Raw genomic sequence first — 27,934 nt, 5'->3', positions numbered from 1 at the left:
AAAGATCAGTTCTTGAAGTAGTAGTGGGTACAGCAATCCATGGGCGGGCGTTGAAATAGACTTGAATATGAAAAGTACTGACTAGTTGAAGGGGATGACGAGCTCTGAGTCTAAAGTGACATTGCGGAGTCCACGGTGGATAGTAGATGGTTCCATAATCGAATCGGCACCACACGGAAAAGCTGTCAAGTTAGGGTTTCCGCATGCGGCCCAGGGTCAGCCATGAGGCCCAACATGAACCTTGGTACGCCCAAAGACCTCTCTCTTTCTTTCTTTCTTTTTGACCCATTTTCTTTTTTAATAGAACGGACTATATTCTGACAACAGCTCCAAAGAATCCAGTGGACGGAAAACAGCTGTTGCATAATCGGTTGCATACAACCCACTCAGAGCACATTCCATCGTATCCGAAAAGTTTCCTCTGCAACGCAGCGACTGGTTGTCCTGTCAATGATTACCAAATACCCAATGAAAATCGCTGACTTGTGGGTCTGCATCCGCATAGAGAAATAGCCTGGCCGAGCATCTCTCAGCAAGCTTTGGAACTTGTTGGAGCTTGTTGGAGCTTTCTTACTCTTGCATTTATCCCTACGAATTTCGTCGGGGCCACTTGGTTTATCTACTCTTGAAGGACTTTGTCCCACCCAGTCTCTCTATTTGGATTCAATATGCTGGAGGACACATCACTCGAATCCCCTCGTCCGCGGGCCGAATGCAGCAGTCAGATGGAGCCGGGCGGGAAGACCGAGATAGGAGCATGGACGGCGAACGTATCTTCTTGCTTAGATAGAAGTAGCAAGCATTACGTCCCCTCGTCCCCACCGAACCACTTGGAGCCTGCACATAGCCATGGAGATGTGCACAATGACACGACAGATAGACCACAATCCCCAGTCCGGAACCCCAACGAGCGCCAGATTAACTCGGACCAGTCTGTACGACTGGATACCGACCCCACTGAAGTCCAGGTGGCCGATGAGGCCGCTGTTGAAGTCAATGGGTCGGAGACAGAATCCGCCCCGTGCGCCGAGCAGATCACGTTGAAGGCATTGTTAGAAAAGATCCGGCAGGAAAAAGGGACTGACCAAGTGGATATACTCAGCGTGTGCTTCGGGGAGCCTGGTGTCGACCTCAATGTACACATTCAGGGCGACTTTACCGTGACCTTGTTGTAGGCTTGTTTCCTTTTTCTTCTCGACTGTTTGACCTACGCTTCTATTGCGGGCGAGCATTAAACCATGTGCTAATTGGATAATAGGATCTGAGACAGGAAATTTGATCCACCAATGGTATAACCTTCGATAATACCTTGGTTCTCTGCGTTGTTTAGCCTCGCTGTCATCGGCTCTTCCGTGCCAAATAGATTTCAGCTGTGGGTGAATACATCATTGCCTTTAGCAGAGCTGAGACGGAGTCAAGTACACAAGCTGGATACAAACAAATAGACTTTGTTTAAACTATTGCAACCAACAACAGGTTGAGATATGTCAATCATGGATACCTCATGTATGTACTGGGCTTCAGACATTGCAAACTAAACCACGGATCGAACACTCCCCTGGACTTGAGAACTCATTGAGACCTCTGGTCATCTAGAACTACGCAATGCCATAGTTACCCATTGAGTACTGGGTATCTCAGGCTCTAGTAGGAAAAATCTCTGTCTGCGTTTAGGTGTAGATGTAGCCGTGATATATATATTTCAGGCTACGTGCATAATTCCATTTTCAATACGTAGTGTGCTAGTTAGTAAAGTTTGTAAGTTAGGATAATGTACCATCAGCAACAGTCTTGTTGCTGTAAGGCTGAGTAATTTATTGATACCAGGTAGACTTGTCCATCAATAGGGATTCCTATAATTCGCTCCGTAGCTGGACTGAATCGCGACCGAATCCGGACAAGGGCGTGTGATTGGCAATATCTACACCGCCTACTTAATTAGACCGCCTGCGCCACAACCCTGGGGGAAATTTGGTTATTTTACGGTATCATACAGGAAAGGAAACCAAGAATACAGTCTGGAGCATCGGTGCGCAACTAACCGAGGAAAGATTTTACTTGAAATACTTCATCTTGGGCTATACCTCTTGAAGTCCATATATACAACACCGGATCCGCACTACAATATGTCCAATTTGCAACACACCAACACCTGTGGTTCATTCATGGATCCCACGCAGTCAGCTCATGTCATCCACAGTTCGGGGCTCGTCGCTTCCCGAGTAGCCCGAGAATCGCGAGACATGTTCTGCCAAGCCGAATTTAGAAGCATATTTAGGGAGGGCACCATGCTTAAAACCACGATGCTATCAGTCAATGTACAAACATCGAGCTTGCAAACATAAACTGCCACAGTAATTGCAACAAGGCATTCGCTTCGCGCTCCACTATGGAAGAACTGACCCGAAGTCTGGTGAACGACGTCGAGGTACTGAACAACCACTTTGTTTCCACTGGCCATCCCCTCCCTTCATTTGATCGTCATACACCTACAGTTGTACTGCCTAATGACGCCTCGCCGGATGCTCATGCTGCAAGAGAGCGAATCCTGGACAATGCCTTGCGCCTCTTCCAACTTGCCGCAGGCCCGAGTGCGTATCTGTTGAACTTGCAGACGGGGGTAAGATAACAACACCTGATTTAAAAAGCCTTGAGATATTAAAAAAGAGCAGTATCAGTATGCATCATGCGTACGATGGCTATGTCACTTTCAAATTTTTCACCTAGTGCCTTTAGAGGGCTCCATTGCTTACGCTGACCTTGCCGTCCTTGCCAAGGCACCTGAGCCTCAGCTCATAAGTGTTGTCCGTATGGCTATGACGAATGGTCTTTTCCTCGAAAGCCCACCGCAGCATCTGGCACACTCCGCCACATCTGCTTTACTGCGCAATGATGCCGATTTTCATGATTGGGCCGTCACCATGAGTGACCTATCCTTTCCTACCGCCTTTGCAATGGTGGAAGCACATGAACGGTGGCCGAATAGTGTCGAAGGGAACCAGACGGCGTATAATATTGCCGTTGGTAGTGAATTGCCCTTCTTCAGCCATTTGGCCGAACAGTCAGACCGAAAACGGCAATTTGCCGGCTTTATGCGCAGCATGGCGCGCAGCCAAGGAACAGATGTTGAGAAACTCGCGGAAGGATGGGACTGGGCCGCTCTTGGGCAAGCTTGTGTAGTCGATGTAAGTGTCGTTAGGTTTCCCGGGGGACATTCAATGCTGATGGGGATAGGTGGGTGGGTCCACTGGCCATACTTCGGTTGCGCTGGCCCGCAAATATCCTGACTTGAACTTCGTCGTCGAGGACTTGCCTGAGGTAGTGGCTGAGGGGCCTGGATATCTCTCCTACCTGGACGATGCACAGGACCTGAAGTCGCGTATTGGTTATCGAGCACACAGCTTCTTTGATCCACAGCCCGTGCAAGATGCTGATGTGTACATGCTGCGGATGATACTACACAATTGGTCGTTCGATGACTGTGTGCGGATACTGTCGCGTCTTGTCCAGACTTTGAAGCCTGGTGCACGTATCATCATTGTCGACATTGTGTTGCCGGATCCCGGCGTGGTTTCAGCATCCAAGGAAAGGTTGTTGCGCGTCCAAGACCTGATAATGCAGCAGGTGTTCAACAGCATGGAAAGATATCTTGAGAATTGGATGGACATCTTTAGAAAGGTCGATGAACGGCTTGAAGTGAAGAGAATTGTGGAGCCTCCTGGAAGTTTAATGTCACTGATTGAGTTAAGCATGGCTGCATAGATAGTATTGAGCTTGATGAAAGTGCCGAGCATATAATTTGAGAATATGAAGGGAAATGTATAAATGCCGCTCTTCTCAAATCTCCTCACAATGCCTTTCGCGAACATAATCATATAATCATACTACGCTAATCATGTATACTGGAATAGAGACATGCAAAAGCTCTGTACAACTTCTTTTTGATATCTATATTTGCACATAGAAACTTACTACTCCATCTTATGCCTTCTATGAATGTACATCTTTTGACGGACACCATTTCCCAAGTCTTCCCAGAAGGAATGGACAGAGATACGCTACCTTGGAATCTTGGGAATAGGGAATAGGGAACCAGATGATCTGGTCGATCTAGGAAGTTGTACAGAGGAGGCAGACGTCCGCAGGGACAAAAGTACATGGGCATTGGCCGCCGTGGCGGACCGCATCTTTGTCTACGGGCGGCCGTAAAACAAGAGGATGGTAATAAGATGATACAGCAGCTCTACTCCGAGACACTTTGTTGGTGAACATTGGAGCCAAGTTTCGCTATCGTCGGTTTCCCCGGGCCCATCGGAGTACGTCGGACATTTCGGTATCCTTGGGGGTTTTGGTGGTTTCCCGAATAATGCGAAGACGGTCCAGCCTTGCACAGCCCCGATGATGCCTGTGTTGCTTTGTCTGCTATAGATTTATATACAGCAATGGGATAGCTTATTTAAAATGTAGCTTAGTATTTACCGCCTATGAGTATTAGCAAATATGGTCAACATTTACATTTTCGGAGATCAAACTGTCCGTGTGGACGACGCCGTGCACAAACTATTACATGTGAAGAATAACCCAATATTGAAGTCCTTTCTCGATGGGTCCTTTGCTGCTATAAGGAAGCAGATTTTCCTATTACCGGCAAATGAGCGAACCTCATTGCCGGACGCACACACACTCCCCCTTCTGCTAGAAGCTGTCAGACGCGGACGGCGCCATGTTGCTCTGGAAAGTGCACTAGTCTGCCTCTGCGAGATAGGACAATACATTGCGTGAGTACTGCTAGATGTATTGGTCCTTCTCATACTCATCTCCATATAGACTCCTGCAGACTACGGATCTTTGCCATCCACCAACCGGCTCCATCCTAGTTGGATTTTGCACCGGATCTCTGGCAGCCGCTGCGGTTTCCTGCGTACGAACCAGTATCGACCTGCTCACCCTTGGTATTGAGGCCGTGGTAGTTGCATTTCGGGTGGGCATGCATGTAGCTCGGCGGGCTAATGCATTGGGCGGAGACGGCGGTTCGCAGTGGAAACCCTGGTCACTCGCCGTAACAGATGGGTCCGAATCAGAGACTGAAAAGATACTTGAGGAATTTACAAGGGATGAGGTAAGTGGTGTACATGTCGCCAATCGGCATGATGCTTATATACTCGCAAAGGGTCTCCCGGCAATTATGAAGCCGTACGTCAGCGCCGCTGGAAGCAATACACTTACTATCAGCGGTACGCCAAGGGTGCTTGAAGCATTAAAGGCTTCCCCACACCTTCGAGGTACAAAATCATTGCCAGTTTCAATATATGCACCATATCACGCGGCACACCTATACAACGAGGCCGACGTTGAAAGTATCTTCGCCTGCAAACCAGTTGAAAGTGCTCTGTTTCATAGGGAATTGAGGACGCCCCTCATATCATGCGCCACTGGTACCGTTTTGAAAGAGAAGACATTTGGTGACTTGCTTCGAGCACTGGTCATGGAGATCTTGACCTGCCAGATCCGATTCGACAAGGTTGAGGAGAGTATTGTTCAGCATACCCCCGGTGCCACTGCTCAACTCATCCCTATTCACACAAACATTGCACCCAGGATGAAAACATCATTAACACAAGTCGGCCTTCAGGTGGAGTGCTTCAAAGCGATAGCAAACCAAGAACCGGCGGCGGAGGCTTTATCAGAGTCTCCAAGCAATGATTCGTCTAAGATTGCCATCATTGGCTTTAGTGGTCGCTTTCCGGAGGCAGACGGTCTAAATGAATTCTGGGAATTATTGCAGCAAGGGCTGGATGTCCATAAGCCTATTCCCGCCGACAGATTCGACCTCGAAGCTCATTACGATGCTACACTTCGTGAGAAGAACACTAGTCGCATCAAACATGGTTGTTGGATACGGAGTCCTGGCTCATTTGACGCGCGTTTCTTCCAGATGTCTCCACGCGAGGCATGTCAGACGGATCCTGCCCAGCGCCTGGCTCTGCTCACAGCATACGAAGCTATGGAAATGGCTGGGTTTGTCCCGGATCGAACACCGTCAAGCCAGCGGGATCGCGTGGGCGTATACTATGGAATGACGAGCGATGACTGGCGCGAAGTGAACAGTAGCCAAGATATTGATACCTATTTCATCCCAGGAGGGATCCGGGCCTTTGTACCCGGTCGCATCAATTACTTCTTTAAATTCAGTGGACCGAGTATCACAGTGGATACAGCTTGCTCATCGAGCCTAGCAGCTATTCATACTGCCTGCAACGCTCTACTCAACAGTGATTGTGATACTGCCTTGGCCGGTGGTACAAATATTTTAACGAACCCCGACAACTTCGCTGGACTGGACCGGGGGCATTTTCTCTCCTCGACTGGGAATTGCAAAACCTTTGATGACGATGCAGACGGATATTGCCGGGCAGATGGCGTTGGCACCGTCATTCTCAAGCGCCTACAGGATGCAATAGCCGATAACGATCCTATATTTGGCGTGATAGTGGGAGCACGAACTTCCCATTCGGCAGAAGCAGTCTCAATAACTCGTCCCTTGGCCGATGCGCAGGCACATCTATTCAGAAAATTACTGGCAGAATCTGGAATTCATCCCCACGAGATCAGCTATATCGAAATGCACGGTACAGGAACACAGGCGGGCGACGCAGTTGAGATGAAATCAGTGCTTGACAGCTTCGCCCGGGATGATAGCCGAGCCCCTGATAGGCCGTTGCATTTAGGGTCTGTCAAGGCGAATGTCGGTCATGGTGAATCGGCATCAGGTGTGACAGCATTGATTAAGGTACTGTTGATGATGCAGAAGAACCGAATTCCGCCTCACTGCGGCATCAAAGGGAGAATAAACCGTCACTTCCCTACAGATATGGAGTATCGCAATGTGCATATTCCGTTCATGGAAACTGATTGGACACGCCCACAAGAAGGAAAGCGCCGCTCATTCATTAATAACTTCTCTGCAGCTGGAGGTAATACGGCTGTGTTGGTTGAAGATGCGCCGTTATTAGAGCAGTCCAGGGCTATATCTTCGCCGGACCCACAAAGATACCATGTTATAACCCTCTCTGCTCGGTCGGTGAGAAGTCTGTCAAAGAACATGCGTGCTCTGGGCGAGTTCATCGGGTCAGAAACCTCTCCAGGGCTCTTAGCACGCATTGCTTATACAACTACCGCTAGGCGCATGCATCACTCCTACCGAGTAGCCTTCGTAGGAAATGACCTACAGGAGGTTAAACGAAGGTTTCTCGACACAGATGTGACAGAGGCTATCAAGCCTTGTCCGACCAAGTCGCCCGGCGTTGGCTTTCTATTCACCGGTCAGGGGGCACAGCAAACGGCTATGGCGCGGGAACTATACGATAGATTCACCTCCTTTCGGGCGGACATACTTGAGTTTGAAGCTGTCGGTCGCGGGCATGGGTTCCCCTCAATACTTCCTCTGATTACAGGAGCGGTTGATGTTGAGGAGTTGTCCCCTATGATAGTACAACTTGGTACCGTGGTGATCCAGATAGCAATGGCACGATTATGGCAGACCTGGGGCCTGACTCCAGAATATGCACTCGGGCACAGTCTTGGTGAATATGCCGCCCTACAGATAGCAGGAGTTCTCAGCATCAGCGACACAATCTACCTAGCTGGGTCGCGAGCTGCCTTACTAGAGAAAAGATGCACAGCCGGATCACATGGTATGTTGGCAGTCAAAGCGTCGGTCGCTCACCTAGAGGAGGCTCTCAAAGGTATGCAGGTAGAGGTGTCGTGCATAAATGGGTTTGATGATACCGTTCTCAGTGGTACAAATGATGAGATTGACCGAGCCTCCAAGGAGTTATCGGAACTTAAAGTGACATTCAAGAGACTCATTTTGCCATTCGCATTTCACTCATCACAGGTCGACCCGATTTTGGAAGAGTTGGAACATATTGCCAGCCAATTGTCATTCCAACCACCAAGGATTCCAATCGTATCACCCACTGTGGGTCATATAATTACAGACGAAGGAACTATTGGAGCTCAGTACATCCGCCGACATTGTCGCGAGCCTGTAAACTTTCTGGGTGCCATACAGGCAGCTCAGGGTTCAGGGATATGTAACTCTGGGGCGTTGGCAGTTGAGATTGGTGCACATCCCATACTCACACGTATGATGAAGGCTGCGGTCGGTTCAAGTGTTACGGTGTGTTCAACGCTATCCCATCGAGAGGATATGTTCAAGACCCTCACAGAATCATTGTCCGTATTGCACCTGGCAGGAGTGCGGCTAAACTGGGACGAGTACCACCGGGACTTCAACAATCAGGTTGTCATGCTCCCGGCATATAGCTGGGATTATCAGGACTACTGGATTCAGTACCAGAATAACTTTTGCCTAACCAAGGGGTCTCCGGAAAGATCTGAGAGTGTTGATGCTATTCAACCCATGTCTACTCGGCTGAGTCCTTCCGTCCAGAAGATTCTAGAAGAGGAGATGACTGCCGCACAGGCAAGTATTATTATAGAATCTGATATCACTGACCCGGAGCTACTGCCAGTAGCGCTGGATCATAAGGTCAACGGTGTGACGCTTTGCCCATCAGTAAGTTTACAGCCCCCGGCGTGTTGAGTATACTAACAAGTAGTTCCATAGTCTTTATATGCAGATATTGGCCACACATTAGGTACATATCTGTTAGGCAAAAAAGAGGATGTAACGGATTACAAAATAGACGTCTCCAACATGGCTGTGGAAAAAGCTCTAGTCGTCAAAGGGACTGGGCCACAGCTGTTCCGTGCGTCTCTTGACATGGACTGGAACATGCTCCGTGGGATGATGAAGGTGTACAGCGTTAACAACATGGGGACTCTCACCACACATCATGCACAGTGTACCATAGAGCTCCAGAGACCGCATCAATGGCAGGAGGGCTGGAACCGCCAGTTGTACCTAATACAACGCAGCATTGAACAGTTGAAGAAGGGTGTTGAGGAAGGATGGACACACAAGATGCGCCGAGGTGTGGCGTACAGACTCTTCTCGTCGATGATGCAATACGGCCCCTCGTATCAAGCCATGGAGGAAGTCATATTCGATAGTTCTGGGTTGGAAGCCACCGCCCAGGTGCGTTTACAGTCGACCACAGGTAGGTATTCATTTAATCCTGTCTGGTCTGACAGCCTCGGTCATATAACCGGCTTTGTCACGAATTGTAACGATTCTATTGATCTAACGGAGAACTTATTTGTGAACCACGGTTGGGGGTTCATGCGCTGTGTTGAGCCTTTCTCCCCGGACACGGTTTACCAAACTCACGTCAAAATGCAACCCGTCGATGGGAACAATGGCTTTTATGTGGGAGATGTTTATGTTCTCAACGATCACCGCATAATTGCTCAATATGGAGCAGTCACCTTTCAGAAAGTGGCTCGACGGGTCCTGGAAATGTTGTTGCCTGCCACCACATCCAAAGGGAGATCTTCAAACATAAGACCAAGAAATGTTGGTACTGCCCAGTCTGCCAAAATTGTCCAGAGTAAGAGACGAACCCAGACTCCTCATGTTGAGGATGCATGGCAGCAAGTATTGGAAATGATTGCCCGCGAGCTTGGGGTCGATCCTGGACAGCTCACTGAGGATGTGAACTTTACTGACATGGGAGTTGATTCGCTCATGTCCTTGACCATTATCGGCAATTTCCGGGAGTTTCTAAGCCTAGACGTACCATGGTCGCTCTTTGAAGACTGTCCGTCTGTGCAGTCACTTCGCATTTACCTCAATATGTCATCATTGTCCGAGTCTGATAGTATTGAGACAAGCAGTTATCCAACCCCCGATGAATCTACGACAACAACTATCACATCACCTAGTGGAAGTGACAGAAATGTAGGGAGAAACTCCGGGATAGATGGTGTGGGAACTACGGTGGGCTTGGTTTTATCCATATTGGCCGAGGAGATCGGTGTAAATGTCAGAGATCTCTCGAATGCAGATGGCCTGAGCGAACTTGGTCTAGATTCCCTCCTGTCAATCACAGCGCTTGGAAGAGTGCGTGATGAGACGGACCTAGACCTCCCCAGTGATTTCTTTCTCGAGCACTCGAGCGTTGCTGCGATCACAGCGGCGCTACATGCGATATTTGGATCGACGGAGCAAGGTCCCGAGCAGAGTTTAATTACCAGTCATCCACCCGCTATGTCAATAAACCTCCAAGGCGACGAAGGTTGTCCACAAACACTTTTCCTCTTTCCTGATGGGTCTGGGTCCTCCACATCCTATTCAGCGCTTCCCACCATTTCCAAGGATGTACGTGTATATGCCATGGACTGCCCATACCTAAAGCGGCCGAATGAGCTCGCAAAATGCCAACTCCAAGACCTCACCCCAGTCTATGTGGCAGAGATCCGTCGACGCCAGCTGCGAGGCCCATACAGCCTCGGCGGTTGGTCTGCAGGCGGGATTGCTGCATATGAAGCGGCACAGTATCTCGTTGATCAAGGTGAAAGGGTTGAGCGACTGATATTGATAGACTCTCCGAACCCTATGGGACTAGGGAAGTGCCCACCACACTTCTACCGCTTTCTTGAGGAAGCAGGAGTCTTCGGTGTCCACGGCGGACGGAAACCCCCGGCGTGGCTATTGCAGCATTTTCAAGCCTTCAATGATGTACTAAGCCAGTATACACTGGAGCCCTTCCGCCCGGCTGACGCGACCCCCAATACTACTCTCATATATGCACAGGATGGTGTATGCAAGTCGCCAAGGGACCCTCGGCCGGAACGACATCCGGGTGACCCAGAAGTCTTCTCTTGGCTGCTAGAGAACCGAGTGGATATGTCATGCAACGGATGGGATCAACTGCTTGGGGAGGATAACATCCACTTAGGAACCGTATTTGATGCCAACCATTTCACTATAGTGCGAACTCCAGCGGTCGTTCGTCTGTCTGAAATAGTGCGGATGGCGATGTCTCGGAAATTCCAATAGATACCCTTCACTATTGTCCCACAGCTGAATGCGTGCTATCCAAAATGCTACCTGTATATCACGTGTCGTTATCTCCACTGTGATGAGATGCAGATTTGTACATAATATTTGATCCACTTCAACAGTTCTAGAGCCCAGCCCTATCCAAATTTGCCCACAGAATCTGAACTCTACATATCCAACACAGATTGTATAACCCTGGTAAACCACCTGCTACTCATGGCACAAAGCAGGTTTACAGTCCCAAACATTCGCCAAGTCCTATACGGCAGTGATAGTTCTGGATATATGTGGCCTAATACGTCCACACGTCGGTTGGTACATGGGCTGTGATGAGGCGCAGCGCCAACTAATTAGGAATGCCCAGAACCAGTAAAACATACTCCGAACTGTTCCGTAATGTTAGTGGGTCGGCCAATTGATATGCCCCATGGTCCTCAGTGGGGCGACACATGGAATGGAGATCGACACAGTCAGGAATAGAAGAACCAGAACTAAGGACATATTGGATATCATGTCAATCCAAGGACAACAACGATTTGCCACCAGCCTTGTCAGGGGACATAGAAGATAATACTGCAGGAACACTGCCTTGTACACCTATGAGAGGCGTGCCTGAAGCTATTCACCTTCCACGGATAGATGAAGCATGCAAGAAGGGTATTTTTGGACTGAGACTAGGTACAATCTCTAAACGTACTGGCGAGGGAAGGAATTCCATGATTGCCACAGGATTGGGACCCTTGAACAATCCATGGATGGTTCAGCCCTGTACCTTGACTTACATCCGGACCAATAATCACCTCGTGACGGGAAGGGTGAAGTTATTCAGCTGGGACACATTAAATAGAATCCATTAATTAGTTGATCGTACTCATGTTACCCTCTTACTCGCCTGTCTCTACTTATACTTCAAGTGTTTATGTTTAAATGGGATTGTCGACCTTGATATTGAAATCAGTCCTACATGTTCAAAAATCGCCCAAGACAACCCAGTTAACTATTATTTGACAATGAGTACCGGAAGTACACTAAACCAGCGATCGGGAAAGCCTGTCAAGCTAAGGGCAAGCTGTGATTTCTGTGCCCTGTCGAAGGTCAAATGCGACCGCGGCCAGCCACAGTGCGTACGGTGCATCAAGAGCGGGATTGACTGCAACTATAGTGAATCCCGTCGCATTGGTAAGGCCTGGCACCATTGTGCACCTTCGGCAGTAAGGTCTACTAGCGCTACCACACAAGGCACTCGGAGAAAGCAGCAGACGATAGCGCAACACTCACCAAGGCGGAGAATCCACCGAGATACTCAAGCCCTGAGCGCAGCGGACGACGCCATGTCGCCATATGACCCTTCTGGTTATGCGACACCCTTCAGCATGTTTCATACCCTGCCTTCCCCAGTTCCTGAGTCAACTATACGATCTCAAACTCACATTGAATCTTACCCAAGTCTCGATGGAACGATGGCACCAATCCTTTGCAGCCCTGAGTCAGCTGACATATCTCTCCCTGATATACCACACGTGGCACAATTACGAACGAATGAGCTGGAGGGAGAATCCCCATCCGTCTTACAGTACAATCCTTCGTGGGACAGGATCATGGCAGAGCATAGTACCGCTATCGGGGATGCTGGAGACTGCATCACACGCGCAGCCGCAGTCTTGAAGAGTGTACGTGACCCACGGACATCCTGCGTGCGATCGAGAACTCCCCCGCGAAGTCATACACAATCCTTAGATGCGACACTCGATGACGGTCGTACGGCAATGGACACAGTAAAGGACATCTTGGCTTGCCCCTGTGCCCAGGAAATACGCGTCGCTCTGTTGCTGGTTCTTATCATCCAGCAAGTTTTGGAATCCTACCAAGCACTCCTGACCCAACAGCATGATACACCGCGAGAGGAGTCGCCCTTGGGCATTAACCTGTCTAGATACGATACGCCGATGGCTATTGGTCGATACCTTCTGGATAATGAATTGCGTTCAAAAATTATTGTCCAGGTCCTTTCGTCTGAGCTTGAGAAGATCGGATTGATTCTGGACATTCTGACCCGGCATGCTCAAAGCATGGCCCATCAGCCTGACGAGCTGATCCTGGGGACTTACATTGACTCATTACAAACAACCAAAAAAGAGGTACTAGAATCGCTTGAGCAAGGAAATGACATTTAGCAGATGCAAAAAAATTGAGTTTAGATGGTTTCCCCTACCATAACTCTCATCCATTTGTTTTTGCATGATTTTTTTTTTTTTTTTTTTTTTTTTTTTTTTTTTTTTTGTTGTTGTTGATGTATATTATTCTGGCACCATTGTTATCCAGCGAAATTGAAAACATGACTTAAGCCACTCAGAACCTAGTAAAGGGCGCAGTAGATAAACGTCCTGGCATGTATTGGAATTGATGTCGCTCACGGGCCATGACGCAAAAGGTTTTCGTCTTACAAGCCAACAGTGCCCGGACGTAAACGACAACCGTTTGGCAACGGTACTCGTAGATCGTTCAGCCTCAATTGTGAAACCGACGTGAGCTTATGCTGACACCCAGTGAAAAAGGCCGAGGCCATGTATAATGTAATGATGCTTCTGTGGTTCCGAGCGACAGATACTACTCAAAATTTCGTAACAGTGGAGTATACGAGCTGGTTGCCGTAAGGCCTCCCATCATCGACCTTAGCAGTATGCTTATTATAGAACACTGGTACTGCTTCCTCTACTTTGCCATAGTAGTCTGTGTAAATAGTAATATACTCCCCGTACCTGAGCTTGAACAAAGGGTCCTGCCAAATCTGTCATTCTGAGCCTATGGTATACACTCAGTTTCTTAGAACCGCGGTACGTGAGCCAGGACGCGAAAAGAAAAGGGGCGACTTTTGTGATTCCCCAGGAACAGTCTATGAAAGATCTAGCTTATGTTGTTAGCTATGTGAACAGTCGCATTTTGTACTCCGGTATGAATGACCGTGCTATCTGATAGGGTACGGCAGATGATACCTAAAGCCCTAAGTCACGCTTGTCTTGACAACCGCAGTCTAGGATGTAAAACAGACGTTATTCTAAGCAAGGCAAAAGGGAAATGCGTTTACTTAAGTCCAAATGTACTGGTCATCCCCTCCAAGTAAAGTCCAGCGTTAATTGTCGACTTGTAGCTACACCCTTCGGGTCTCATAGCCTACCAAGCAAGACTATACATGCACCTAGTAGAAGGAGCTGAAGAGTAGGAACTGCTTGAGTAACAGGTCACGTCCTTTCTGGGGGGCAAGAGTTTTTACATTAAGATACCCCATATTTCCTAGACTTCAGCGCTCGACCTTCTCATACATCATATCGGACCGCATGGTATACTTCACTCCCCGAAACACATCATCCCCAGCGTGGCACAACCCTCTCTGCTGAAAGACTAGCGCCGAGCCTGCCTTCGGAAACACTCTCACCACCCGCTCCCCAGCGTAAGACTCGAGCCTGAATGAGGTCGCACCGCCGAGCAGCGTTTGTTCTCTTGCACCCTCACTGTTCTCCTCTTTTTCCTCCGATCTGATATCCTCATTTGCATCCCCGTCTCCGTCTCCGAATACCACTCCCCAACCAGAATTATCCTCACTAACCCGAGCATCGACTCGTTCCCGTCTCGCGATCGCCCTCCGGAGCTCACCCTCATCCTGCTCTCCCTCGCCATTCAAATACAAATGTACTGTGAACAGTGATCTCTCTCGCTCATCCGGGGTAACATAACACCCATCAGTATGCGCTCTAAAATACTCCCCGCCTGTATATTTCAAAAACCGTAGTTTCTCATTCAACCGTGTCAGCTTAAACGTCTCACCACGAGTCGCAGGACCTGCCCCCGTCACCAGGGGCTGGCCAGATATCTGCACAATATCGCACTCGCGTAGGAATGGTAGTAGTCGATTAAGTAATCTATCTGCAATATCTGGGGAGTCATATATAATACGTCCGCAGTTGCGAAAGCCGGTTGCTTTGACTTGTTTGCCGTTGCCGACGTTCAGCAGGGCGCGGTCCCAGGGGGTGTTTCCTGGGTCTGGATCGCTTTTATTCTGGGGTGCTATGGATTGTTCAGCGAGGTGCAGGAGCTGGTTACATTCGGCTGGGGTGAGGGCGTTGTCGATTATGGCGGCGAAATGGTTCTTGTATGCGGGGATGGGAGGGGTGGTTTTGGTGAAGTCAAGCTTCTTGATGGTCGCGTTTGGAGGGGGAGGAGCTTGAAGGAAGTCTTTTAGTATGTCCATTGTGTACGAATATATTTTTTGAGACTTTTCTTATGGTGTGGTGGTCCATATAATGACAGATGAGGGTGTTCTTATAGGTTGGGTGACTCACTCAGCCTTGTTGGGAGGCTGTGCTAAAGCGTCATACAAAACCACGTGTTATAGTAAGTCCTAGCTAATCTATGCGTTTACTAGGTCGATTAAAAGTCAATCCCATACAGAAAGGTATCTAAGCAGAGGTCCAACACCACAACCGTCTGTTCAAGACCCATACCTAGAACGTATGCTAGCCAGGACTAGGCGTTGAACAGACACCAGGCCCAACTACAGATGAGACATTCCCCAATCAAATGTTAGAGATCTGTCTTATTCGCAAGTCCGAAGTGCAAATATGTGGGTCCTACTCTGTCCAATGTCCAATAAGAGATGTTAGACAATCCAGGCTGTATTTGCCTACATACGTGAATATTGTGACAATATTGTATTGACGTGAGGTATTAGTCCTTTAGCTCTCTAAATAGAGCAAATCGCAAGGCTAATAATCACAGCGCGTGGTTTCACACGTCGGAAGATATATACTGATTGCTACACCTTCGGTCTCGGTTGATGATGATCTCCGAGATCAGCAACCGGCGGCGATAACTTCTGCCGGATTAGGTTACCCCTCTTAGAAGTCCAAGAATAAATAGCATTGATCCAGTCTTGCTATATCAACTGGTTCGCATCCAAGTACCTCTCGCTGTGCGCATAACACATTTGATCCCACACAATATCAACCCCATCCTTAGTCAATCATGCTGCCAAGTATCCCTGCTGGAGGCAAGACATTAGTCTACTCAACTGTAGACGGACATGACATTAAGCTAGACTATTACTTGCCCTCTAAACAGGAGGGATGTCTGCCAGCGGTGATCTACTATCACGGGGGTGGAATGACAGCCGGGTCGCGCCGGAGTATAGGTTTCCAACACTGGTTATACGGTGAGTTGATCTGCATGCGACAGGAAGAACTTCGCAAGACTAAGATGAAACGCGACAGACCACTGCCAAGAAAAAGGCTACATCTTCATTTCAGCCGATTACCGACTATGTCACCCATGCACCGCGCTCGATCAAATCGAGGATGTAAAAGCTCTTTTCAAATTTCTCGCAGGCGAAGGCTTCCAAAAGGCGCTCCCAGAGTCCACCTCACTGGACACTAGTCGGATAGCAGTCACCGGCTTCTCCGCCGGCGCCTATTCCGCCCGTGCAGCATGTGTGTACGCCACTCCAAAGCCAGCAGTTCTTCTGACAGGCTATGGAAGCGCGGGCGACTGGCTTTTGGATCACTGGACCACCGGCCGGCCGCCGACCTCCATCGCCAAGCTCGTTGATCTCAACGAGGTCCCTAACCTACTTGCGGACAAGACGGTTGTGAGCGATGATACGCCGGAGAGTGGCATTATGTCCAACCGCTTCGCTCTTACTGTTCGGTGGGAGCTGGACGGCACGTTCCTCGACGGTTCCCTTGGTAGGCCTGGCTTGGGGGCGAAGCTGAATAAACTGGACTATGCAGAAAGAGCTGCAGCAATCCCAGAGGACCTGAAACCGGCATTCCTGCAGTTGTTTGTCACCGAAAACTATCCCCCTTCGGTGTTTGTGCATGGAACAGCCGATGAAGTCGTTCCTGACCAGGAGAGCAAGCATCATTATGAACAGTTAAAGAAGCTTGGGGTCAAGACAGAACTACTGCTTGTGGAGAATGGACCACACGGCTTGGTAGATTTTAGTTCTGGGATACCGCCGCGTCCCGCCAAGGGGTCAGTGGAGGCTTATGGCAGAGCTCTGGAGTTTGTTACGGAGGTGTTCAATGCTGTCTGATAAGTTGTATGCCTCGCATTCACGTGTTCTTGTGCCGTACCTCGTAGATAGTCGATCAATATAGCCTGCAAGTCCTGTATGCGAGGTCAGGTGCGCTACTTAGCTGTGATCTCAGCTGCACTTCCTGGTGATGGAGGTCTCGCGCGATCACATGAACATGTGTAAATAAGAAAATTCTAATTCTAATGCGACATCACGCATACAGAAGTATAGAACACAGACATCGATCGAAAAAACAGAAATATATAACGATAGGAAGTCTGAGCAAGTGCTAATTGTTGTATTCGTTAGCGCCCTTCGACATTCCGCAGAGTGACTCACACACTCCGACTACGTATAAAAAACCCAAAAATAAGCAGCATAAACCCTAAGTACTTTGATACAACCATTTTCTAGACTTGTACACTATCAATTGCTTTTAAAATGAGCTCCGCCTACTCAGCGCTTCAGATAACAAAATACCTATCGTACCTCTCCCTCCCAGCCAAGTACCATGCCTACGTAGAAACTCCTCACCTCTTCCCTAAAGATGAAGCAGCGCTCACCGTCCTATTCCGATGTCAAATCACACGGGTTCCATTTGAAAATTTATCCGTCTACTACTCCGCTACCCGTCAACCAGACATCCATCCTGAGACCCTCTATTCCAAAATGATGGGAGCTGAGGAAACCGGTCCCACTGGACGAGGAGGCTATTGTCTGGAGGTTAACATATTTTTCCACCACATCCTCCGGGGCCTGGGTTTCGATGTGTACACAGTAGGGGCGAGAAATCGAGACAGAGTGAATGGAGTACCGCAGGGTGATTATGGAGGATGGTAGGTGCTAGCAATCAGTGAACCTGTTGAATTCTTTCATTGACTATTGTTAGGGTCCACATGGCCAATATCGTCCGTCTCCCTTCTGGAGTCCGATACCATCTCGATGTTGGATTCGGTGGGGATGGCCCAACCAGGCCAATTCCACTTGTTTCTGGGGCATCAGTCCAAAACCTGGGTACTCAAGAAGCACGCTTGCTGTACGACAACATCTCCAAAGAATCCCAGAGAAAGCAGAACCACTGGATTTACCAGTGCCGCAATGGTGTGGACAAGGAATGGAACTCGTTCTACTGTTATCCCGATCTTGAGTTTTTCCAGGAGGATTTTGAGGTGATCAACCGATTTGCAGCCTGGGAATTTCTCAAGAGGGATTTGATCGTTACGGTCAAGTTCATCAGAAACGGTGAAGAAGGAGAGATTCTGCAGCATCAAGAGACCCTTGTTCACATCCCAGACGGACCAGACGAAGTGCATATCGCAGGGAAGATCATGCTAGTTAACAACGAGGTGAAGCTGAATATGGGGAGAAAGACCAAAGTCATAGAAACACTGGATACAGAAGCAGCTAGAATGAAGGCTCTGCGGAAATGGTTCTCGATTTGTCTTGATTGAGCTAGAGAGCCAGCCCGTGGGTGTGAAAACTGTGACGCTATTGTGGTGCCAACCAGACATACCGGACTGCAATGCGATTTCCTTGATAAAGGAATACACTATGTACCCTCTTTTGTCAGGGTACGAGGGTGCTGACCTGCAGACATGCATGAACCTTTACCATACCGATATTTCAAATTGAGTCCATACACACCGTCAACACGAGTCACGATCTATATATACATCTCCCACTTTCCCAATTCAACGGCCCACGTACGTCAACTATTAGTTCACTATTTATTTGACAGTTCGGCAGTCTGTAGAATCCATTTTAATGTTAATACTATCCCACCCGAGGTCGGAACAAGAGTTACTGTCAGGAAGTGTAGTCGTAGTAGGTGACCGTAAGTCTACGATATCTGTCTCTTATAATCAGAACAAATATATAGTTTTTGAGCTATTCTTCAAGGTGGGCCTTCCCAACCGCTGCAGGGATGATAATCCTTTAGAATTTGGTTTTCACCGACGGAATGGTTTAATTGGTTGTATCGTGTATTGATGTGGAGGTGTTGGAGATTTCAATCCAATAATCATTGGCACAGATACGAGGGTGGATTAATGGACCCTCCACCAGAATACATTAGTACCTACAACACTATCACGTAAGCTGTTGACTGAGGGATTAAACCGGCTGGGCTGTTCCAGAAGCTTATAAGGCAAGCCCTCCAACCTATTTGAGGCAACTCACTCCATTCAAGATCATTACTTGATCAGTACCGGGGATCGCTTCCGACCATGGCTGGTTCAGCTCGGGCCTTCGTGGTTCTCACTTTAGCCATCATTATTGGGCTCTACAAGATCTACCTACATGATGCGATCGTTCTCACGTTCGGCATTGGTCGGGTAATCCAGCCTCTTGAAGACTTTCCAGACTATCGCTGCCAGCGCATTCAGCACCCGCTATTGGAGAGCTGCGAGGACCTCTGGCTCGATTCCATTACTCGCAAGCTCTCTGCAGCCTGCTCCAATCCAGCCGCTCGCAAGGCTTGGAGCCCCGCTGGGAATAAGTACGACCTGGCAGGGCTGGCAGCAAGCGGCAGCTCCGACCACATTAGTGTGCTAGACATTGATCAACCAGGCTCCGACGGGCTGTATGGGGTACATGCACTGGGCTTCCGTGACGGAGCAAACAGCCAACAATTACACTTGCATGGGTTCGACGTTAGACGGATTGACAACGGTCGCCGGCTGCGATTCTGGCTGATCAACCACCGGCCTCCCTTGGATGCGAGAACGGGGGAACGATTGGACCCTATTAAAGTGGGGGCGAATTCGACTATCGAAGTCTACGATTTGGACCTCGGCAATAACCTCAAGAGTGACCATTTAGAGTACGTCAAGACAATCGCCAGCGATGCCGTCATCGCGCCGAACAATCTAGTCATAGTAGATGATGAGAAGGGAGACTTTCTGGTCACCAATGACCATAGCACTAAAGTCGGCACTTTCCGAGACCTGAACTTTCTCTTCGGCGATGGCAGCATCGCCTACTGCCATACGGACACTGGGAAATGCCACATTGCCACCAAGGACAACTGCTCTTTACCCAATGGTATCACCAGGGACCCTTCATCGGGCCATATCTACATTGGACATTCTGCCAAAGGTACCATCGGAGTGAACATACTCACAGATGATAACCGGCTCGTCCAAATCGCTGAAGTTCCACTCACCATGGGCGTCGACAACTTGTCTATCGATCCGGAGGGGAACATATTCGCAGCAGCTTTCCCAGATGCGATCCAGTTGATGAAGGCATTCAATGACCCTTATGGTACCTCGGCACCGTCAACCGTGCTCATGGTCCGGAAAAAAGAGGGTGGTCAAGACACATATGAAGTCGTCAAGGTAGTCGAGGATAGTGAAGCAAAGGTCCTGCCAACGTCAACAACGGCGGTACATGACCCTATCTCCGGTCGGCTATTTATTGGGGGAATTACCTCGACCTTTATGGCCGTTTGCGAAAGGGTTGCGTAGGGAGGAGTACTTCTGATTCAGTCAGTGTATTGCTGGTAATTCTATCATTGACCGAAACACGTTCCTCCGACAGAAATCTGATGTAATATGAGCCCAGAGTCCTATATTATCGTCTGTTTCATGGTAGATCTTAGTGTGAAAAAAGCACAGGTTCCGCTAGAGGTCAGGGCATCAGCAGCGTCTACCACAGTCCCTAGATTAGAAGAAGAATTAGGGGACATATAAAGTTTATCTCATCTACATACTATGCTCAATCAAGGCCAGTCCCAAGGACGCATAATCATAGATGCCAGAATAGGAGGCATGAGTCCAGATTCACTATCGGCTACTGGGCCCTTTTGCTGTGAGAAAGTTGAAATCCGCACCTTCATGTGCCTGGTTGACCTCCCGCTCGTAGAGACCCCGATATCCTCGCCTAGTTTGCCTCTCATTCCACGTCGAAGTCTTGTCTTCAGCGGTTAACCGCCGGCGCTGTGCAATCCTTTCCTGTAGCTCTTCGTCGGAGATCTCCAAGCGGATCACGCGATTTTCAACATCGCACACGATCATATCGCCAGTCTCAATAACACCAAATGGCGAATCTGGAACGGCGGACTCGGGCGAGACATGTAGAACAATCGTCCCCCCTGCCGTTCCTGACATCCGGCCGTCCGAGATTCGAAGCATATCTGTTACCCCTTGGGCAGCCAGCTTGCGTGGAATGGGAATCATTCCCGCCTCAGGCATTCCAGGGTTCCCAATTGGACCAATGCCTTTCAGCACCAGTACCGAGTCGGCTGTCACGTCAAGGTCCGGACTGTCGAGGCGTAATGAAAGATCACGAGGATTCTCGAAAACGACCGCAGGTCCTGTATGGCGGAGAAGACGTTTATCCTTGGATGCGGATGCTTTGATCACGGCCCCGTGGGGCGCGATGTTGCCCTCAACAACCACTAAGGACGACGAAGGATGTAAAGGATTGGACAATGTACGGATAATGTTCTGAGAGTACTCAAAGTCTCGGAAAGGGGTGCGATCCAAAACTTCACCAAGGGTTTCGCCCGTGATCGTTTTGGCTGAAAGGCGGAGGAGCGGTCGTAGACGATGCAGAAGGCACAGCATGCCACCAGCATTGTGAAAATCGGTCATATAATTGTCGCCGCTGGGTTTCAGATCGACAAGGAGTGGAGTTCTACGGCCGACCTCGTCCAACGTTTGGAGAGTTATTGACCCACTAATGTCGGGATGGCGGTTGATTATAGCCATCAGGTGAACCATGGCGTTTGTAGAACCACCGATGGCTTGGAGTACCACTGCGGCATTGTAGAACGAATCAGAGGTTAAAATTGTCTGCGGTGACCGTCGACTTTCAGCCGCAGCAACAGCATTGGCACCTGTTTGTTCTGCGATGCGGAGCCTCGCCGCAGACACCGCAGGAGCAGAGGCTCCCTGTAGGGGGATCAAGCCTAGCGCGGCCGTGATGCAAGCCATAGTACTCGCAGTGCCCATCACACCGCAGGTGCCAATCTATTCCAGGAAAGGTCAGTTTCGTACACCTATGTTCACTACATGAAGACGAACCGTTGGTGCCAACTCCTCATTGATCGCCGAAATCTCTTCCATGTCAATGGTTCCGGCACGATATGATGCCCAATTGTTTCTACAATCGGTACAAGCACCAATCCGCTGCCCTCTATGACTTCCCGGCATCATAGGCCCAGTCAGAAGAGGCAGCACTGGCTTGTTGGCCGAAATACCTCCCATAATCTGGGCTGGAACTGTCTTATCACAACCTATCTATGTATCAGCAGGAACGTATTTGAATGGGCTAGGCACGAGATTCTTACCTCCGATCATAATACACGCATCCACGGGTTGGGCGCGAATCATCTCCTCAGTGTCCATGCTCATTAAGTTTCGCAGAAACATGCTCGTCGGATGCGAAAATGATTCGTGCAGACTGATGGTGGGGAAATCAATGGCTATGCCACCATTCAGATGGATACCTCGCTTGGCTGCTTCGATTAGCTGCGGCGTGTTTCCATGACACGGATTGAAGCCAGAGCCAGTATTGATGATGCCAATAATTGGACGAGAAAGAGCATCTTCCGAGTACCCCAAGGCCTTGATAAACACTTTGCGCAAGAAGAGGGAAAAGTGGGCATCTCCATACGAGGTCAGTCCTTGTCGCAAACCGGTCGTGGAGACCACTGGCTGCTGAAGATTGTAGTCTTCATTCACTGTGTCGTGTGCTTCCATGGCAGTCTGCTGTGTAAAGGGATAATTCTTCTTGACAATTGGTGTATCTCGAAATGCATCATCCAGCATTTAATAACGTGCTCGGCCCGACGGTTCTATCGGATGTTCCCCGCAGCGGAAGTGATCCGACTTTCTGTCGATTCTCCAGCCACGGCTTCCTAAGGTCTTAGTTCTCCTTAGTGTGGATAATAGTCAATTCTCAATGTCTTCAACATGGGGAGTAACAGAGTTTGGTAGCGTATTCACCAAGACTAGAAAGTGACGGTGGTCGACGTTCTCTTCAAGCCCCTTTCTCACTTACGCTACAGCCATTATGTGGTCTGATACCAAGAGTATCATTAAAAGCATTACAGAGAACAAACGACGCTAGATCGAGTCTACTAGATCAAATCTTTATTTTCCTAGATCACCCAAAGGAAACTGGCACATATATTCATCCTCTTCATCAACTTCAAAATCAAACCGGACCAAATCCTCCTTGTAAGGAAACATGTAGGTAGAGGTCACCCTGAGAATGATGTCAGCTTCTGGATGTCTATTTCCAATCTAAACCTGGACAGATACATACCGATGGTGCTCATCACTCGCCTGATATTCCGCCAACGCTTCCCGATTCTCATGATAGCTCACCAGAGCGATCTGGAACCCCTGGCTCCGTTCAATGGGGTCTGTAACGCTTGGACCCCCAACTAGGAGGCGTCCAGCTTTCACACACGATAGATGTTTTAACTGCTTCAACTCGGTGACGAATGTCTTCTTGTGCTCCTCGCTGACATTGGAGCGGAATTTGAAAAGGACTGCGTGACGCAGGTTAGGGACATGGCCGTGGTAGTAGGAAGCACAACTCACCAATGTGAACGAGGGTCATTTTGTGAAAGCGGATGAGTATTCTCTCTGGGATTGGGGGATAAAGTCGAGTAGTTTGGTCTGTTTAGCTATCAATACGAGTGGTTATAAATGCTTCAACATACATGCCCTTCGGATGCAGGCCGACGCTTCTGATTTAATCCCAGCGGATGCGCTCCGCGGACCCACTTTTCACAATTTGTGTCTTCAGATAGAATAGAATTGATGCCTCCGCCATTGACTGCACTGGGCCCTTACCTTTTACGCTGCTATGTATGGTTGGTCAGCTTAATAAGGGTGAGGGTGTCATTATCAAACCGCATATGCAGTGGCGGTATGAACAAAGAAACTATATATCTTCATATATCATCGGTCAGAATTTACTCTATTCGGAAGAATTCGAAAACAAATCAATATCAATTCAAAGTTGACTGGCCATATGTATCCCACTATATTATGTTCTCCCTGTAGACGATGTGATTCCACCATCCACCACCAGCTCCTGCCCCGTTATATACTGTGCCGCATCAGAGACAAGGAAAAGGGCGGCGTGGGCCACATCCCAAGCGTCTCCCATCCGTCCCATAGGAACCTGGGCATCACGCATCTTCATATACTCCTCCTCATTACCTCCCGGAGCATATCGCTTGGCGAGCGCTTGAGTATACGGCGTATAGATCAACCCAGGTACTATCGTGTTCAGTCGGACATTCTTTGGCGCATAGATCACGGCCGTGGCCTTGGTGAACTGCATAATCGCAGCCTTTGTAGCCGAGTAAGCCACTTGGGGCTTTCCGATATATCGTAGTCCTGCAATGCTGGAAACATTGACAACTGATCCGCCCGTCTCTTGTTTCTCCATAATGGGTAGAACGTAGTGACACGTCAAGTATATGCTTTTCAGATTCAAATCGACCTGTTGATCCCAGATTTCTTCCCTCATCTCCGCCGGACATCCAGGCTCGGACTTGCCGACATTATTGATCAGAATATCAATGCGACCATGTCGTTGGATGCAGCCGTCGACCAGAGCCTTCACGGATGCTGAATCGGTCACGTCGGTTTCCTGGACGTCACACACGCCTCCCTCTCGTTCGATCCGCGCTTTCGTTCTTTCAGCCGAGGCCAACGAGCGATTGCCACCGTAGATCACTGCCCCCTGTTGAGACAGTTGCATTGCAATCGCTGCCCCAATTCCCCATCCATCTTCACTGGTTTGGCCAAGCCCAGTAATGAGGGCAACCTTTCCGTCGAGCCTCAGCATTTCTGGTATCGTTGTGGAATGTAACAGAAGAACAAGAACGGTTCAATGCAATAGAAACTAATGAAGTAAACAAAAATATAAGTGCCCACAGAGTTATATAAGTTAATACTAGTCTAAGGATATATGGACATGTTCTCGCGGGTCCACTCCGTTCACGGAGCGGAACTTCCGCCGACCTCTAAGCCAATAATGGATCTCGAGAAACAGTCAATTATGACAGTGGATCATGTCCGTCTTGGTTTACTACCGGTATGAGCTCAGATGTAAGCCTTATCCCACCTTTCATATTACATTCCATTCAGGAAGAGGACTGGGACATATCCGCTTCGGTCGGAACAGCGCCGCTTTCCTCGATAAATTATATTATATGAAGCAATCGTAAGGTCACAGATTGATGGAAGATCCCATTAAACCGGGCCACACGGAGGAAAGAGGCTCATCGATGAGTTGGTGTGTGTACAGTAGTGATCAGGAGTAGAAGCAGTGACTTCATTGCTTGGAGTCTAGAGATATAGGGCTTCCTGGTTTCAGTAAGGTTTACATATATCCTCAGCTAACCGAGACCTAACTGCCTTCCTATTCCAAATATACCAAGGTTGATTTCTGCTTTACCAACTAGCACTATACAGCCCAGCCAATCCGACCCAAAGCTCGTTGTCAACATCACGTCGGTGAACAATCTTGGGACCGATGTAACATCTCCATTCATTGTCATACCCAGAAATGGGAGGCTAACTTGGTCAAGGCTGCTGGCTCAGAATACCCTCACCAGTGAACGCTGGCAATAATCAGGAATATGACTGACACCGCACTTTCAAGTGATGCTGCATACTTAACTATTGTAACACTGGCGCTTTTGGATCAACATGAGGACGAATTATTGTATTAGTGTAGCTAGCATTAGACAAGAGCTAAAGAATGATAGCGGCCCACTCTTCTCCTGGCTATCAAACGTCAATCAAACCACCGATAACAGCAACATAGACCCCAAAACCTGGCTCATCGTGGGTGCATCCCGCGGAATTGGCTTTATATTTGTGCGTCTACTTCTTGCGAGCGGCCATCGGGTCGTCGCCACTGCGCGCGGCCCTGGGAGTGCTTTAGACGCCGTTGCCCGAGATGCGCCTGATCGAGCGATCATCTTAACATGCGACGTTTCTAGGAAACAGAGCATTGCTGTATGTATACGTAGCCCTCGTTTACAACCAGCAATGCCGATATGCTGATCTCAAGCCTAGAGCTTCATCGACCAATTCGTCCAGTCTGGCGTAAAGAAGGTTCACTATGCTGTGATCAATGCTGGCATTCTAGGATATCCGAATGTAACCATTTCACCCCAAGAGCTATGTACCCGACTACTAACTTCCTCCAGAGGGCTTGGATATGTACATACACCAGCAGAACCAATCACGCAGAACGTTTACTAACATTCCCTACCGATCAGGACCTTCGACCATTTTGCACAGCACCTCCTAACTAATGCTGTGAGACCACTCATCGTCGCTCAGGAGCTTCTGAAGCTTTCCGATGTCTCTATAAAAACGATGGCATTTATGTCTAGTGAAAAACACTAGCTACACACTTCACTTTCTCGCTTGTATCGGTCTGCCAGGTCGGTAGAATGCGCACCAACTCGCTCATCAAACGGGACGCGTAGCCACGTCCACGGTATCTCGAGTCGGTATAGACACTTGCGACCCCATGAGTAATGACACTAGCTACATTGCCGTTTCGGGCACGAATCGAGGAACGCTTGTAGAACGTTTCGCAAGACGATAGCAGAAGTCGTTTGCCTGGGGCTGCTGTCTTCTCCACTAGAACCCTTTGGGTCATTCCTCCGTCTCTGGCAAGTGGGACAGCCATAAGGTATGCAGATTCCTTGAGATAAACATCGACAGGAAGGGCGTCCTTCTAAGCGTCTGAGGTAGCTGTCCATATTGCATTATTTTCTTGGTCTGTGGGGTGGTCAAGGCTGAGTGAGGGGGATCGTGCATCGGGCAGCGAGTCCATGATAGTTAACAATTGTTATAGTTTAGAATTAGTTTCTTGCTGTGGAAATGCCAAAGAAGAGGGTTGTGATCGCTGATCGTCCTGTAGGTAAGAAGGGAACTGGAATCAGGGCTTTCCGGGGTCCTATATGGAAGCCCCGCAATCTCCGCCAATCACTCTGCAGGCAAGGGTCCATGATAATTCGCCCAAAAGGTGGGACCGTGGGACACCCTACTCCATCGTCTTCCATATAGTAGAGTGTTTGTAAGCCGACCACGTAGGACGATGACTCAGACTTGGACGTCGAAGTCGTCGTTAGTGATCGTTTCATCCCTCCCCCCTAGGTCAATCGCCAGACTCTCGGGCGGCAACGTCGTATCAAGTATGTGGCTCGTCCAGGTGAGATAGTCCGTAAGCTCTAGTAAGGGTGACGAAGAAACAACCCCAGGGATGTAGATGTCAACATGTCGGCGCAAGCAGCCTTTTAATTAGGGGGCCCCATTTCTATAAGCCTCGCATCATTGCGGCTAGGCCTAGTATCATATAACCTCTTCGTGCTAGTATAAAACAAACATGAGAAGCTGAGCTCTTTCATCTAAACAGGAATATAGCTGTCTCTTGGCATCTCTCGGCGGACTGGACCTTGTATTTTGCCCGACGTATATAACGCCTACAATTATTTTTACTGGGCAAAAAGAAAACTATGTCTCATTAACTAACTGTTCTGCGCCGTATTCTCCTTCTATGGCTTTTTTCCACTGCCTTCCCTTTCTTCCCTTTTATCTGACCAAAATCCTTTTCCTAAAGATGTTTCGATGCGATTTGCGCCGGTATGAAGGCGCTGGTCATGTGCCTGTCGCTTGTTCAGGGGTACGGTCCGCTCTTTAGGGCACGAGTCAGAGCACCTGAAACAAGGGCTAGGGCTATATGGTGTCTTCCATAGCTCCAGGAGCAGCAGAGGCTCACGGTCCACGCGCGAAAGTTATATGTTCGCAAGCGTATTTGCACGATGGCACGGGCACTCGGGCACCCCTTAGTCAACTTTTAGTGTGAGTTGGATATCTCAACATGTTAGAGAGCCACAAAGAGCTTCA

At 48.9% G+C, this 27,934-nt stretch overlaps 9 protein-coding genes across 9 annotated transcripts; 7 read left to right on the top strand and 2 right to left on the bottom strand.

The window, feature by feature from the left end:
- Positions 1–668: 668 nt before the first annotated feature.
- Positions 669–1,265, top strand: AO090010000046 (uncharacterized protein; the record flags this gene model as incomplete). The annotated part of the gene is made up of 2 exons (XM_023233839.1): positions 669–1,171; positions 1,259–1,265. 2 exons carry the CDS (start codon positions 669–671, stop codon positions 1,263–1,265), a joined length of 510 nt encoding a protein of 169 aa, XP_023094011.1.
- A 1,124-nt stretch (positions 1,266–2,389) lies between these two features.
- Positions 2,390–3,762, top strand: AO090010000047 (uncharacterized protein; the record flags this gene model as incomplete). Its single annotated transcript, XM_001827045.1, has 3 exons — positions 2,390–2,620; positions 2,673–3,185; positions 3,235–3,762. 3 exons carry the CDS (start codon positions 2,390–2,392, stop codon positions 3,760–3,762), a joined length of 1,272 nt encoding a protein of 423 aa, XP_001827097.1.
- A 738-nt stretch (positions 3,763–4,500) lies between these two features.
- On the top strand, positions 4,501–10,966 carry AO090010000048 (type I polyketide synthase; the record flags this gene model as incomplete). Its single annotated transcript, XM_023233838.1, has 3 exons — positions 4,501–4,778; positions 4,828–8,581; positions 8,633–10,966. The coding sequence occupies 3 exons, from the start codon at positions 4,501–4,503 to the stop codon at positions 10,964–10,966; spliced, it is 6,366 nt and encodes a 2,121-aa protein (XP_023094012.1).
- Positions 10,967–11,979: 1,013 nt separating this feature from the next.
- AO090010000049 (uncharacterized protein) lies at positions 11,980–13,143 on the top strand (the record flags this gene model as incomplete). Its single annotated transcript, XM_001827047.3, has 1 exon — positions 11,980–13,143. One exon carries the CDS (start codon positions 11,980–11,982, stop codon positions 13,141–13,143), a length of 1,164 nt encoding a protein of 387 aa, XP_001827099.3.
- Positions 13,144–15,988: 2,845 nt separating this feature from the next.
- Positions 15,989–17,054, top strand: AO090010000050 (alpha/beta hydrolase family protein; the record flags this gene model as incomplete). The annotated part of the gene is made up of 2 exons (XM_023233837.1): positions 15,989–16,175; positions 16,348–17,054. The coding sequence occupies 2 exons, from the start codon at positions 15,989–15,991 to the stop codon at positions 17,052–17,054; spliced, it is 894 nt and encodes a 297-aa protein (XP_023094013.1).
- Positions 17,055–17,477: 423 nt separating this feature from the next.
- Positions 17,478–17,876, top strand: AO090010000051 (uncharacterized protein; the record flags this gene model as incomplete). The annotated part of the gene is made up of 1 exon (XM_001827050.3): positions 17,478–17,876. One exon carries the CDS (start codon positions 17,478–17,480, stop codon positions 17,874–17,876), a length of 399 nt encoding a protein of 132 aa, XP_001827102.3.
- Positions 17,877–17,932: 56 nt separating this feature from the next.
- AO090010000052 (uncharacterized protein) lies at positions 17,933–18,487 on the top strand (the record flags this gene model as incomplete). Its single annotated transcript, XM_023233836.1, has 1 exon — positions 17,933–18,487. One exon carries the CDS (start codon positions 17,933–17,935, stop codon positions 18,485–18,487), a length of 555 nt encoding a protein of 184 aa, XP_023094014.1.
- Positions 18,488–19,907: 1,420 nt separating this feature from the next.
- ilv3C (putative dihydroxy-acid dehydratase) lies at positions 19,908–23,609 on the bottom strand (the record flags this gene model as incomplete). Its single annotated transcript, XM_023233835.1, has 5 exons — positions 19,908–19,936; positions 20,869–22,009; positions 22,064–22,275; positions 22,330–22,665; positions 23,591–23,609. 5 exons carry the CDS (start codon positions 23,607–23,609, stop codon positions 19,908–19,910), a joined length of 1,737 nt encoding a protein of 578 aa, XP_023094015.1.
- A 432-nt stretch (positions 23,610–24,041) lies between these two features.
- Positions 24,042–24,851, bottom strand: AO090010000054 (SDR family NAD(P)-dependent oxidoreductase; the record flags this gene model as incomplete). Its single annotated transcript, XM_001827052.1, has 1 exon — positions 24,042–24,851. One exon carries the CDS (start codon positions 24,849–24,851, stop codon positions 24,042–24,044), a length of 810 nt encoding a protein of 269 aa, XP_001827104.1.
- Positions 24,852–27,934: the final 3,083 nt, after the last annotated feature.

Source organism: Aspergillus oryzae, chromosome 8, assembly GCF_000184455.2.
Source record: "Aspergillus oryzae RIB40 DNA, chromosome 8".
Taxonomy (NCBI): domain Eukaryota; kingdom Fungi; phylum Ascomycota; class Eurotiomycetes; order Eurotiales; family Aspergillaceae; genus Aspergillus; species Aspergillus oryzae.
This window is presented reverse-complemented; position numbering and strand designations above follow the sequence as displayed.